This window comes from Schistocerca cancellata, chromosome 3 (assembly GCF_023864275.1).
Source record: "Schistocerca cancellata isolate TAMUIC-IGC-003103 chromosome 3, iqSchCanc2.1, whole genome shotgun sequence".
NCBI lineage: Eukaryota > Metazoa > Arthropoda > Insecta > Orthoptera > Acrididae > Schistocerca > Schistocerca cancellata.
The window spans coordinates 774728305-774741767 of record NC_064628.1 but is presented as its reverse complement, the minus strand read 5'-3'; the positions used below and the strand labels follow the sequence as shown (position 1 = coordinate 774741767).

The 13463-nt window shown below is 41.6% G+C and overlaps 1 protein-coding gene across 1 annotated transcript in view; it reads right to left on the bottom strand.

Annotated features, from left to right (window-relative positions):
• The window catches only part of LOC126175812 (protein Skeletor, isoforms B/C), an 81006-nt gene that overhangs the window by 24321 nt on the left and 43222 nt on the right, over window positions 1–13463 (bottom strand). Inside the window, exons 8-10 of the mRNA XM_049922800.1 lie at window positions 9699–9834; window positions 9324–9513; window positions 450–550 (exon numbers count right to left, since the gene is read on the bottom strand). Of these exons, the coding sequence (XP_049778757.1) occupies window positions 450–550; window positions 9324–9513; window positions 9699–9834 (427 nt within the window). The remainder of the gene's footprint in view (window positions 1–449; window positions 551–9323; window positions 9514–9698; window positions 9835–13463) is intronic.

The window sequence follows — 13463 nt, the reverse complement described above, 5'->3', positions numbered from 1 at the left end:
TATATTTTGTGTATTACCCTACCTTCCACTTTTAAGCTCTCAGGTTTTCAAATCTCATCTGGTGTTGTCCTCAACAATCAGTGTTTCCTTCTCATCCCATATGGTGAGTCGCCCCTGAGCCAGGGCTCTGGGCGACTTTCCCGAACTCTCTCCATTTCCTAAACCTCACCAGTCCTCCTCCTTCACTCCTCTTCCCTCCCCTTCATCTGTTCAGCCAGAAAGAGGAACCCCTGTCTCTGAAAGCTTACACATTTTAGTATCTTTGCATTTATTTTCTCCTGCCGCTGCTTGGTGTGTAGGTTTTTTGTCTATCCCACTGCGGAACATTTATTATGTGTCTAATATCATGTATATAGCTAAATCAATATTTACCAACACATGAAATAACAGTTTTAAATATGAGAAAGCTATACCTACAAACTAATAAAAAATTACAACAGTACACTTACCAGTGATTCCTTGATAACCTCTTTTACCGCCTGCTGGTCCTAAAATTGCCCTGAATGTCCTGATGGATCTATCAAATATCTGTGCCTTCTCCCATGGTTCTCTGGAACAATTAAGAAAGTAAAGTCATTAATGAAGTGTCAAAGGCTATTGTGAGTTAAATTAAGGCACAACATGAAATACATCTTCAACTAGTTCTGTGACTTCTGCAATACAAAATTGCACTTGCAGTAGAAGTAACATATCATGCCACACATTAAATTCATTGTGTATCAGACACTGCATCAACTGAGCTGAACTCATTGCATTGTTAACTACCACAAGCAAAAGGCATTTTGTGATACTGCTCTACAGTTTTCAATGTTTTGAGTTGGATATACTCATCTTTGACAAGCAAGTGCAGAAGGTGTCACTAAATTGTGGAGTGCAAAATTCATGCATTTTGTACATGTATTTATACATTTTTATATATCTATATACAAGTAAGACCATGAATGTTAGAGAAATTTGCATCAAGATCCTAGATTATAACTTCTTACATACAAACTAAACATGGTGTTCGCATCATTTCCCCATTAGCCTTCTTCCCCGTTACCCTTCACTGATTCTATCAAAAGCTTTATGTACTGTGATATGTTACATATTTTTGAAAATTTTGGTATGTTTCAAGTAATGCTCAAGACCTAACACATACCAATTATCAACTGTAAACTACACTTAATCTTCCTAAAAATTTTGACAGTAGTATCTTCATTCAGTCATTCCCTATAATTCCAGTGTATACAAATATGTGATTTTTGAGAATTTTCAGAAGCTTATGAGTGTCACGCATAATGTATTTCACACAAATCATTGGTAGCGAGGTACAGTTGTGTATTCTACAAATTTTGGTAGGAGTATCATGTTTAGCAAATAGTTACCCCTTAATTGCAGTATAGATATATGATTGGTACAATATTTCCATATATTTTTTTCCTTGACCAGTTTCTTCTTCAAAAGAGGTGTTCAAAAATTATGACTGTGACATTAAAATAGCTGTTACATAGTCAACAGCTATATGCAATATTGTGCTCTGTACATATTACAACTGTCATATCATGCATATCATCTTCCAGTTAATTTCCACTTCTATCAGAAGTGCATACTGTGTGTGTTTGTTGTAAGTTTCTGCTATTTTAAAGTTTTTTATGTGGTTTTGTTTTAGTGAGCGTAACAGTGAGAAAACACAAATTCAAAATAGAGTTCCAGGTAGCTTTAGAGAATCAATACATTTTACACCAAGTTTCTCTGTTGTTATAAAACAAGCCATTTTCTTGGATGTTAAAATTTTATTTTTTAAAAGGAACTTGTTATTCTTATAGCAAAACAGATCCTGAAACCAAAAGAGAATCACTGAGACCAATTTAAAGACATTTATTCTCTGTTCAGACAAACAATTGTTCCCAAGACAATGCAGCTCCACAGTGAACACTTCTCTCAGGAATGAAATGAGTTACTTGCTGTTTGTAACAGCTGGAAATCATACTGAGTGCTGCTGAGAAATTGGAATCTACTGTGAATGGGTATGTTAGCCGAACTACTAAGTTATATGCTACAGATATCGAAGATACCTCAAGTATTATCCTCTCCTGTAAATACTGTCTATTCTTCAGTAAATACAGGACCTGTAACTACTTGTCAACTTGGTTTTGAGTGGCATGACAGTGACAGGCCTGGTGGCTCTGTACATGGGTGATGGGGATCACATCCCCCACCCCACTTAGCAAAAGTTGAAGTGTTGTCTCCTACAGACACTAAACTGAGCCAGTGCAACATATTTTACTCACTGGGAAGCCTGTTGTGTCTTGTGACATATGGTAGCAAGTGCAGAAGGTTGTGAGTCTTTTAACTGTCGGTAGTCGGAATGTACAATGTATAATGGTACTCCTTAGGAAAATAGCAAAAATAAATAATAAGAATCATCTGGGGCACTCGGTGTTTGTACCTGGGGGCCCCCAATCAACCAGTTGAAGACACCGTTCTGATGGTCTTTGAAGGAAAAGGGCGTGATCACGTGCAGATTGTGGCACACACTGGAACAAACAATGCCTGTTGCATGGGCTCCAAGGTCATACTTTGATCATTCCAGTGAATGACAGAGAAGGTTGAGAAGACCAGCCTTGCTCACAGGTTTCAATGAAACACACAATCTGTGAGTTCCTAGTCTAGTGCCATCAGTTTGCAAACTGTAGGATGCCTTAAAATGGTCAGGGGAGTATTACATTTCAGAGGCTGCCACACAGATAGCTAAGAGTATGTGGGGCGCACACACACAAAGGTTTTTCAAATCACAAGAACCTATATTTGAACCAGCTAATAATGATTACTCTTAGATCACTCTGAAGTGTTGAAGTAACACCCACAGAAATGCCCCCCCACTCCCAGCCCCCTCCATATGTACCTCTGTCCAAACAGGCCTCAGAAGGGCCAACAGTACTGACTGTCGTGTCGACCTCAGCCAATAGGCATCACTGGCTGCAGATACGGAAGCGCGTGTGGTCAGCACACCGCTCTCCCGACTGTTGTCAGTTTTCATGACCAGAGCCTCTACTTCTCAGTCAAGTAGCTCCTCAATTGACCTCACAAGAACTGAGTGCACCCCAATTGCCAACAGTCCTCGACAGACCCAGATGGTCACCCAGCCGAGTGCTAGCCAAGCTTGACAACGCTTAACTTTGGTGATCTGATGGGAACCAGAGGCCACTGGCCACTGGCCCCTCCATTTGTGGCAGCATTAAAATCCTAGATATCTACTGCTGAAGCATTCACAACCACTGTTTGAAGTACTTGAAAAAGTGTAGAGCTAACATAATGACAGGCACAGACAGCTGATTAAAAAACAAGAATTACAGCTGAGAGTTTTTGGGGTAATCAAAGGCTAATGTGAAATGGAGGCGGGTATTCACTGAAGTGGACAAGCAACTCAAATGCACTGAGACAGAAACATACACTGCATGCATAGTCATTTGGGAAAGAGTTAGTATCAAGGATTGGCAAAAGCTTTTAACTGAGGCCTTCTGTCGACCACTACACTCACTCCCAAATGTAGCCAAAAACTTTAAAGAAAACCTCAGATCACTAGTACGTATGTATTCTGTCATTACTGAAGGAGATTTTAATCCTCCAACACTTAACTGGTATTGTAACCTTTAATTGTCTAGATCAAGAGTTTGTAAAATGAAATGACCAGTTTCAATTGTGCTATCAATCACCTTCAGATTATAAAATATCATTACAAATTGTATCCCATCACATATATTGTCAAGTACTGGGTCATTAAAAGTACTTGATTGTACAACATGTGACATGTTACACTTTGTGTATCAATGAAAATAATCAATATCTGAAAATATATTGTAATTGAATCGAAAAAGAATCTATTCATGCGGTGGCAGGAAACACACATATAGACATATCAAAATCTGCAAGCTTTCGCAGTCAGTGGCTCCTTCTTCTGACAGAAGAGTTGAAGGGGATGGAAGAGTGGTTCCTGTCACCACTTGGTGAGCAGATTTTTTATCTGTCCTGTAACATATATGGATGAAGGCTGTAGCCGTAAGCTAATGTGCAAGTATCTTTTAATTGTGCCTGTCTGCAACTTAATGTGCCATATTTATGGTAAGCAGCAATCTACCTTTTCCCTACTTTGTCAATTACATTATAGTTACACTGTGCATGTATTTTATGATCTGAAGATGAATGCTAGCACAACTGAAACCAGTCATTCCATCTCATAAACTCGTGATCTAGACAAATGAAGGTTACATCGAAATTTAAGATCGGTGTGCCACATTCTTGACTGTGCCAGATCTTATAAACTTTATTGATATTTGCAAGGAGCAGAAGTTTAAAAAAAATGCAAAACAGTACTAATTGCCCACTTTGTGTTTAGAATGGATAGTTCAAAATCCTACTCATGGTGGAAATATATTAGACATAACTGCAAATGTATGTCTCCGTAGCTTAGTGCTCAGCATAGACATGCTGCAAAGCAGAAGACCTGGATTCAATTCCTGGTACTGACAAGGACTTTTTCCTTGGTGGAATGACTGGTACAAAGTGCACTCAGCCTGGTGATGCCAAATGAGGAGCTACTTGAATAAGAAGTAGTAGCTCCATGGTCTGGAAAGCCAGAAAAACGGCTGGAAAAGTGGTGTGCTAACCACATGACCCTCCATAACTCATCCACATGATTCTGCAAGGCTGGGGATGGTACAGCAGCCTGTCAACATCCATTGGGTCTTCAAGGCCTGAATGAGAAGCTCGTTATAATGGCAACAAATAACCCCGACCTCATTGACGATGTCCACACTGAAACTTGTACCAGTGACCATGAGTGCTCTGTAGCAGCTATTACAACAGCACACCATTCACATATGTACAAAGATGGTAAGTAAACTGGATAAAAAGACAGAAGTATCATATCTCAAAGAAGAACATGAAACATTTGGCTCTGGGCTCTAGAACGCTGAGATGCAGTGGCTCAATAATAGCAAGCATTGTATAGATTATGCACAAAGAAAACAGGTCATAAAGGGAGGATCCCTCCATGGTGTACAGTCTTTGCACAAAAATTCCTAAAGTAATGGTGACTACTGCAAAACATGTGCAAAAACAAGCCATAGGGCTATAGACAGAGAGATGCTAAATGGAACACATTTGGCTGCCAAAAGGACAATGCGTGAAGCCTTCAATTACTACTGCAGCAGAATATTGTCAAAAGACCTCCCATAAAACCTGAAGAATTCTGGTCATGTCTAAAGGCTGTCAGTGCCATCACAGTTAGAGTCCAGCCACTCATGGCTGGAACAGGAATGGAAAATGAATGTAGCAAAGCAAAAGTAGAAATGCTGAACTCCATTTTCAAACATTTATTTACATAGGATGACCCAATGGAACCGCATTAGTTTAATTCTTGTAGCCCGGAAAAGTTGTGTTATAGGAATACTAGTGTGAGACATGTTGAGAAACAGCCCAAATTACTAAAACTGAACAAGGCTCCAAGTCCTGAAGGATTTCCTATCAGATTCAATATAAAATTTGAGGGCAAGTTAGAACCTCTTCTAGCTACAATATACTGTAGATCCCTTGAACAAAAAAACTGTGCCCAATACTTGAATGAAAGGACGGATCACATCCATGTACGAGACAGCTAACAGATGTGATACGCAAAACAATAATCCATCTGTTGTAGAATCTTAGGATATTCTGAGTTCAACCAAATCAAGGTATCTCAAACAGAATTACCTCAACTGCAGCCATCCAGTATCGATTCTGTAAACATCAGTCATGCAGAACTCAACTCGAGGTTTCTTATAATATATTGTGATCAAGGCAGATGGGTGAACACAGTAATCCTCAACTTCCAGAAACTATTGGATTCAGTAGCACATCATCGGTTATTAATGAAAAGTGTGATCATATTGGGTATCAAACAAAATCTGTGACAGGACGGAGTATTTCGTAGTAGCATGCAACAAGTTACCTTGGGTGGAGAATCATCAACAGATGTAAAAGTAACTTCAGGCATGCTCCAGGGAAGTGTGTTATGATTCTTACTATTCATACTGTACTGTACATTAACAACCTATCACACATTATTAACAATTGTCTCAGACTATCAACGATAGCCTCAGTCTATTAGCAGAATGATACAGTTGACGATACTTGAATACTATCGGAAAAAAATGCACACATATACAGTCAGAACTTGATAAATTTAAAAGTGGTCCAAAGATTGACAACCTGCTTTAAATGTTCAAAACTGAAAATTATGCACTTATCAAATCATGCAAATACCTATGTGTAACAGTTAGTGGGGACATGAAGTGGAATGATCATTTGGGTCAATGGTAGATCAAACAGATGACAGACTTTCATTTACTGTACGATGCTGTGAAAATGCACTCTACAAAAGAGATTGCTTACAAAAATCTCATGCAACCCATCCTAAAATCTTGCTCAAGTTTGTGAGATGCACATTAAATAGAACTAACAGGAGACACTGAACCATATACAAAGAAAGGCTGCGTGACTGGTCACAGGTTTCTTTGACTCATAGTAGCGCATCACTGAAATACTGAACATTTTAACTAGAAGATGCCTGAACATAGACAGCATGTATCTCATGAAGGCCTGCTTAGACACAAGTTAAGCAATATTGATAAATAGTATACCTGCAGCTCATTTAAGTATATAAAAAACATTCAACCTGTCTTGAGGGGAAGTCATTTTTGTGTGTAGCCTGTTGTTTTATTTTGAAATAAACACTTTATTTCATAATTTAGCAATTAGTAAATTTCACATCCTTGAGGTTTGTCAAGCTTCATTAAAGTAAAAGCTGTTATGTACAAGGGCTGTCCTGGAAGTAATAACACGAGGTATAGATGTTGATTGTTGTTGCAAACAAATGACTATGGTAGAAAGTACCAACTTTATAAAGATCTAGTTTGAATTTGACAATGTTACTCTGTTTGGAATTTGTTTGGTAACGATCAACAGTGAATGCTTTCAGCGAATTTATAAACATTAATTAAAGTGGTCGTCATTATGTGGTAGAATACTTTTGTTTGACAGATTTTAGTCCAATTAATATTAAAGCTGAGCTAGATTCCACTCTGGTGGTGTCTGCTCCTCAATTAACAACAGTAAAATATTGGATGGCAGAGCTTACATGAGGCCATATGAGCTGCCAGGGCAAACGTCGCAGTGGTTGACCAAATGAGGTGACCAAGTCATAAATTGCGAAGAACACCCACAAAATGGTACTGGATGACCACCAGCTGAAAGTAGGTGAGCTAGCAGACACCACTGGCATTTCAAAATGCTGTACACTGCATACTGATTGAAAATCTGGACATGAGAAGCTGCGTGCAATATGGGTGCTGTGTTTATTCCCAATTGAACAAAAACAGCATCGTGAGGAAGTTGGGCAATTTTTTTCTGCAATGAAGCTGAGTTTCTTGCTTCAATTGATAATCATGGATGGAACATGGGCTCATCACTTCACACCTGAGACATAGCAATAATCAAAACTGTGGACTAAAAAGGGAGTATCAGCTCCAAAGAAAACAAAGACTCACATCTGTAGGTAAGGTCATGGTGTCAGTTTTTTGCAGTACACATGATATAATTTTCATTATCTTCAAAAATGAAATGCAAACAATGGTGGGAGTTATGTGAATGTATTGAACGGTTAGGTCAAACAACAAGGCCATATTTGGTTAAAAAGAAAGTTTTGTTTCATCACAACAATGCACCACTTCACACATGAGTTACAAGTTCAGATCCTTTCTTCATACAACCTATTCACTACATTTACCATCCTTTGACTATTTTCTGTTTCTAGACTCGAAGAAACGGCATGGTGGTCAAAGATTTGCCAAAATGAAGATGTGGAGTCTGCAATTGATGTCTATTTTTGTCAGAGGTTCCCACTATTAACGAGGTACTGAACTATTGAACATTGCTGGGAAAAGTGTACTGAATTGAAAGGTGACTATACACTGATCAGCCAAAACATTATGACCACTGCTCACCGTAATGCTGGATGCCACCTGGTGGCGTTGCAGGCATGCGACATGGTAACAAAAGTATGTAAGCAGAGCAAACACATAAGGGGGATCACCCTAGCAAAGATATGGGCTAAAAATGGAGAAATCCATTGATATAAGTGACTTTGACAAGGGGAAATCATTATTATGCAGGGCCTGTGAACAAGTATCTTGAAAACGGCAAATCTGGTCGAATGTTCATGTGCTACTGTTGTGAGCTTCTATAGAAGGAGGTAGAAGGACAGTGAAACTACCACTAGGTACTAAATGATTGGATGTCCACATCTCTTCAATGAACGTGGACAGCTTGTCTGCTCTGTAAAGTTGGATAGATGGTGATCTGTGAGATCTCTGCTGAAAGAGCACAATGCTGCTACACACACAAGTGTTTCGGAGCACACCGTTCACTGTACATCATTGAAATTGGTACTCTGCAGCAGAGGACCCCTACGTGTTCAAATGTTGACACTGTCAATTACGATTGCAGTGGGCATGGGACCATCGTAATTGGACTATTGCTCAATGGACACATGTTGACTCTTCGGGTGAATCATGCTTTCGCTACACTAGGCCAATGGTAGTCTCCATAAACGCCATCACTCAGGTGAATGGTGGCTCGAAATGTACAGCCCGCCATGGACACAGGCTGGTGGGAGCAGTATTGTGGTATGGGTGGCATTTTCCTGCGCTTGCATGGGTCCTGTGGTAGTAATCAAAGCCATGCTGAGAGCTGCAAATGACATGCGTGATGTTTTGCCTGATGGTGATGTCATTTTTCAGTAGTATAATTAACCATGTCTTCAGAACAGAACCAGGTTACAATGGCTTGAGGAGCATTATAGTGAACTCACATTGGTGTCTTGGCAACTATACTCACCAGGTGTAAATCCTATGGAACCCACCCGGGTCATTATCACAGCTTACGCAAATCGGTGACCCGTTATTTGCACGAATTACATGATCTGTGCATAGGCACCTAATGCCACATATCTCCACAAACCTACCAGCAGACTGCAGACCGTTGGATCCCTGATACGCAGAATCAGTAGTGTATTTCATTCCAAAGATGGACAAACAAGCCCTTGTGTACAGTATGATATATTCTCCACATCTATGCGGGGAAAGCAACATATGCTGGAGTTCCTAATTAGAGTTTTGGAATCCATAATAGGTACAGGCACAAGTATCTCGTGTGAAGTCCACATGTAACATGGTTTTGTCACTGTGCCAGCATACAACATACTAAAACAATCCTGTTTCGGTGATTCTCATTGTGACACTTACCTAAAGTTTTCGTGAGTTCTTGTGAAAGCAAAACAATTACTCTCTTTCTCCTTGCGGTTGAGTTCCACTTTAATATCTCCTTTGGGATAGAGATCATGAAACATAGGTTCCTTGTTTTTATCCAATCTTCCAATGGCCCACACTAGGTATGATGTTCCTTCCAAAGGAAATTCCTTATCTCCTGGGTCAGCTGTTCATGACACACATTTTTTTTTAGAATAAAGGTAATCTAAATTCATAATCAGAGAAAAGACTGCATTTGAATCATAACATGAAGTAAGATTTTATCATGGCACTACAGAATAATAACAACAGACAGTTACAGTAACAACAGTTCCTTGTGGTAATACCACAAATGGTACACTGTGAACATACCTGATTTTAATGATCTCCTATATGTTATTATATTAATTCCATTTTCCCTCACTGCTGTGTGGAGTTGATTATCATCAGTTCCACCAAGAAGTCCATCTTTACAAACACCTTTGTACTGGCCGAGTACTTTAGTGCACTGTAATTAAATTTAATATATATAAATGTAGAATATGTGCAACCAAGATTAAAAAACAAATGGATTTATTTACCACATCGGACATGATGAATAACAAAAACTACACTCAATAAGTTTGCATGATGAAGTGAAAAATTCTTATCTTACTCTTATGGTAGTTATAATGTAACTGGATGGACAAAAAATCTACTCACCAAGCGGGGGCTGGAAAACACACACAAAACAAGACGTTTTACTTATGCAAGCTCTTTTTTATGTGTGTTCTGCCGCCGCTTGGTGAGTAGATTTTTTTATCCATTCAGTTACGTTATATTGTCAAAAATTGATAATTTTCGTTGTTATACAACAGTTAAAACATTAAGGAACTTACTTATGAATCAGATATGTAAAATTTACAACAATGCAACAACTATGCAATGAGTACTTAAAATAAGCTATATGGACAAAAAACTGAACACTGAAAACAGTGCCAAATTCCTTGGTGTAGTAGTAAATAAAAGTATGTCATGAAGCAATCCTGTGAACAGCATATTGAGAAGACTGATTGGTCTTGTTTATGACATGAACATCTTAAATAATACCATTCATTTAACTGCAAAAACTGTATCAATACATAGTTTGATCCAGACACTACAAATAGTATAATTTTCTATTCAAAGATTTTAGGCTACATAAAAAAGGTCATCTAAGGAATGACAAGAAAGTAGACACATCATCCCTAATTTGCCTAGTCTATTTTCTTGGATCAGCAGCAAACTGCATGCAAATCATTTTGATCCTCCTCCACTGTTCTTTTTTTAGGGCCACCTAACCCTGACTTATTGGCTATTATTACTTTTGTTAGAACTTCAAGTTTAACACATATATTTCGGAACGACACAACAACACATATAAGTCACAGAGAAAGTTGACAAGTAAGACATGTGTACACATTAGCATTCAAATGAGTACTGAGTCCCAGTCTAGCGGCCGCTGCTCGGCTGGCTGCTTAGGTGGCGCAGCTGCTGCATGGCTGGCAGACAGCGCCGCACGTAGAGGACGCGCGTAATTGCGCGGCGGCACTTTGAATGATCGGCGAGTCACAACACTTTTCCCCCCTTTGAAATTGTTGCACTGGTCTTGATGGAGGTGTCCTGGAGATGGCTAACGTCCATAGGCATTGTTTGACTCGCCGTAAAGTCTCGAGGAGGAGGCTTCCCCGTACGGACGGAAGTGTCCCCGATGATAACAGGTCGAGATGACAGGAGACGTAGGGGTCGAATCTGCTGGGACCCCATGCACCAATCTGCCCGTTGCGACAAGTCCAGTTGATATGACAGGAGACATGGGCGATGTGTCGGCGTCCATTGGAGGAGGAGGCGAGTAGATGTGCTCTGACAGAGGATGGTCCTCCGGTTCCTGCATGGGCACGTCTCCTGGTGGCCGTTCTGGTGCTGGCATCGTGATGATGGTGAGAGGGCTGCATTGTGAGTATTGAGAGATGCCAAGATCCCGAGCGTCAGGTAGAGCCAAAGGTGGTGTGGCAGCATTCGGAACAGGCGTTGCTGGCACCCGAGGCCAAAGCTGGTCCGAATGACGCACTGCAACACCCGTGTCCATCTGGATTTCATACAGGCGTCTGTCACGGTGTCTTAAGATGTGGCCCGGGCTCCATTTTGGCCGCCTGCCATATCCCCGTACCCAGACGAGGTCGTCGGTGGTGAACCGGCCAAGTGAAGGCACCTGCGGCCGTGAGATGGAAGGTCGCAGAAGACGAAGTAGCGTGCGGGGCTGTCAGCCATGTAAGAGCTCAGCTGGGCTGTGGTCGCCCATAGGGGTGAAACGGTAAGACGCCAGAAACTTGAGAAGTGCATCATCAGCAGCAGAAGAAGTCAGAAGTTTCCGCATCTGAGCCTTAAATGTGCGGACCATTCGTTCAGCCTCACCGTTGGATTGTGGATGGAACGGCGGGGCCGTGACATGCTTAACGCCGTGACGGGCACAAAAATCCGCAAAGTCGGAAGAGGCAAATTGCGGACCATTAACAGTAACAAGAGTAGAGGGGAGGCCTTCCAAAGAAAAAATGCGGGCGAGAGCACTGGTGGTTGCCGCGGTGGTAGGTGACGTGCAACGGACAATGAAAGGAAAGTTAGAGTAGGCGTCAATTACGAGGAGCCAATAAGTACCTAAAAAGGGTCCCGCAAAGTCAGCATGAATGCGCTCCCAGGGCTTCTCAGGCGAAGGCCACGGTGACAAAGATGACTTTGGGGCAGCGGCCTGTGATGCACAAGGGGCGCAGGCAGCGACCATGTGTGCTATTTCAGAGTCGACGCCAGGCCAGTACACATGATGGCGCGCCAGAGATTTTGTGCAAGACACACCCCAGTGCCCCCGGTGAAGGAGGCGCAAGACCGAAGCACGCAAAGACGCAGGTACCACAACACGCGGCGAAGCATTGTCAGTGGAGAGGAGGATAACACCATCCCTAGCCGTGAGGCGGTAGCGCAAAGTGTAGTAGTTCCGCAACGGATCAGAAGTCTTAACGGACGGGCGATCTGGCCAACCCTTCTGAATACAGCGTAAAGGGTAGGGTCAGAACCCGTAGCAGCCACCAGCCTGTCCCCAGTGATGGGGAACCCGTCCACAACCCGCTGCTCGGCAACATCCAGGTGGAAACACAAAAGTTCGTCCCTATCGAATGCCTGATCAGGACCCGTGGGAAGGCGAGACAGAGCATCAGCATTTGCATGTTGAGCCGTTGGCCGGAAATGAATCTCATAATTGAAACGGGTCAAGTAAAGAGCCCAACGCTGGAGGCAGTGTGCAGCCTTGTCGGGAAGTGACGTTGATGGATGAAACAAGAAAACAAGTGGTTTGTGATCCGTAACAAGATGAAATTTTGAGCCATAGAGAAAAACACCAAACTTATGAAGAGCATAAATGATGGCCAAAGCTTCTTTCTCAATTTGAGAATACTTTTGTTGGGCATCCGTGAGCGTTTTGGAGGCATAAGCAATGGGTTGTTCCGAACCGTCAGAAAAATGGTGCGCAAGGACTGCACCGACCCCGTATTGAGAGGCGTCTGTGGCAAGAACAAGATGTTGGCCAGGTCGATAAGTAGCCAGGCACGGGGCCTGTTTCAGCATAGTCTTCAACTTCTGGAAAGCCGCTTCACATGATGCGGACCAGTGAAAAGGCACGTTTTTATGCAACAGGCGATGCAACGGCTGAGCCACCGAAGCCGCAGACGGCAAAAACTTGTGATAGTATGCTATTTTCCCCAAGAAGGCCTGCAGTTCCTTAACAGATGTAGGGCGAGGAAGGGCATCGATCGCAGCGACAGTTTGTTGAAGCAGACGAATACCATCCCGAGAGAGTTGAAACCCCAAGTACGTGATAGATGCCTGAAAAAATTGTGATTTCTGAAGATTACACTTAAGACCAGCAGTCTGTAAGACATGAAAAAGTGTGTGGAGATTTTGAAGATGTTCTTCAGTGGTGGAGCCAGTGACAACAATGTCGTCCATGTAATTGATACACCCAGGGACAGGGAGCAATAATTCTTCCAAGAATCGCTGAAAGAGAGCAGGGGCGCTAGCAACCCCGAATGGCAAGCGTTGGTATTGATAGAGACCGAAAGGCGTGTTAAG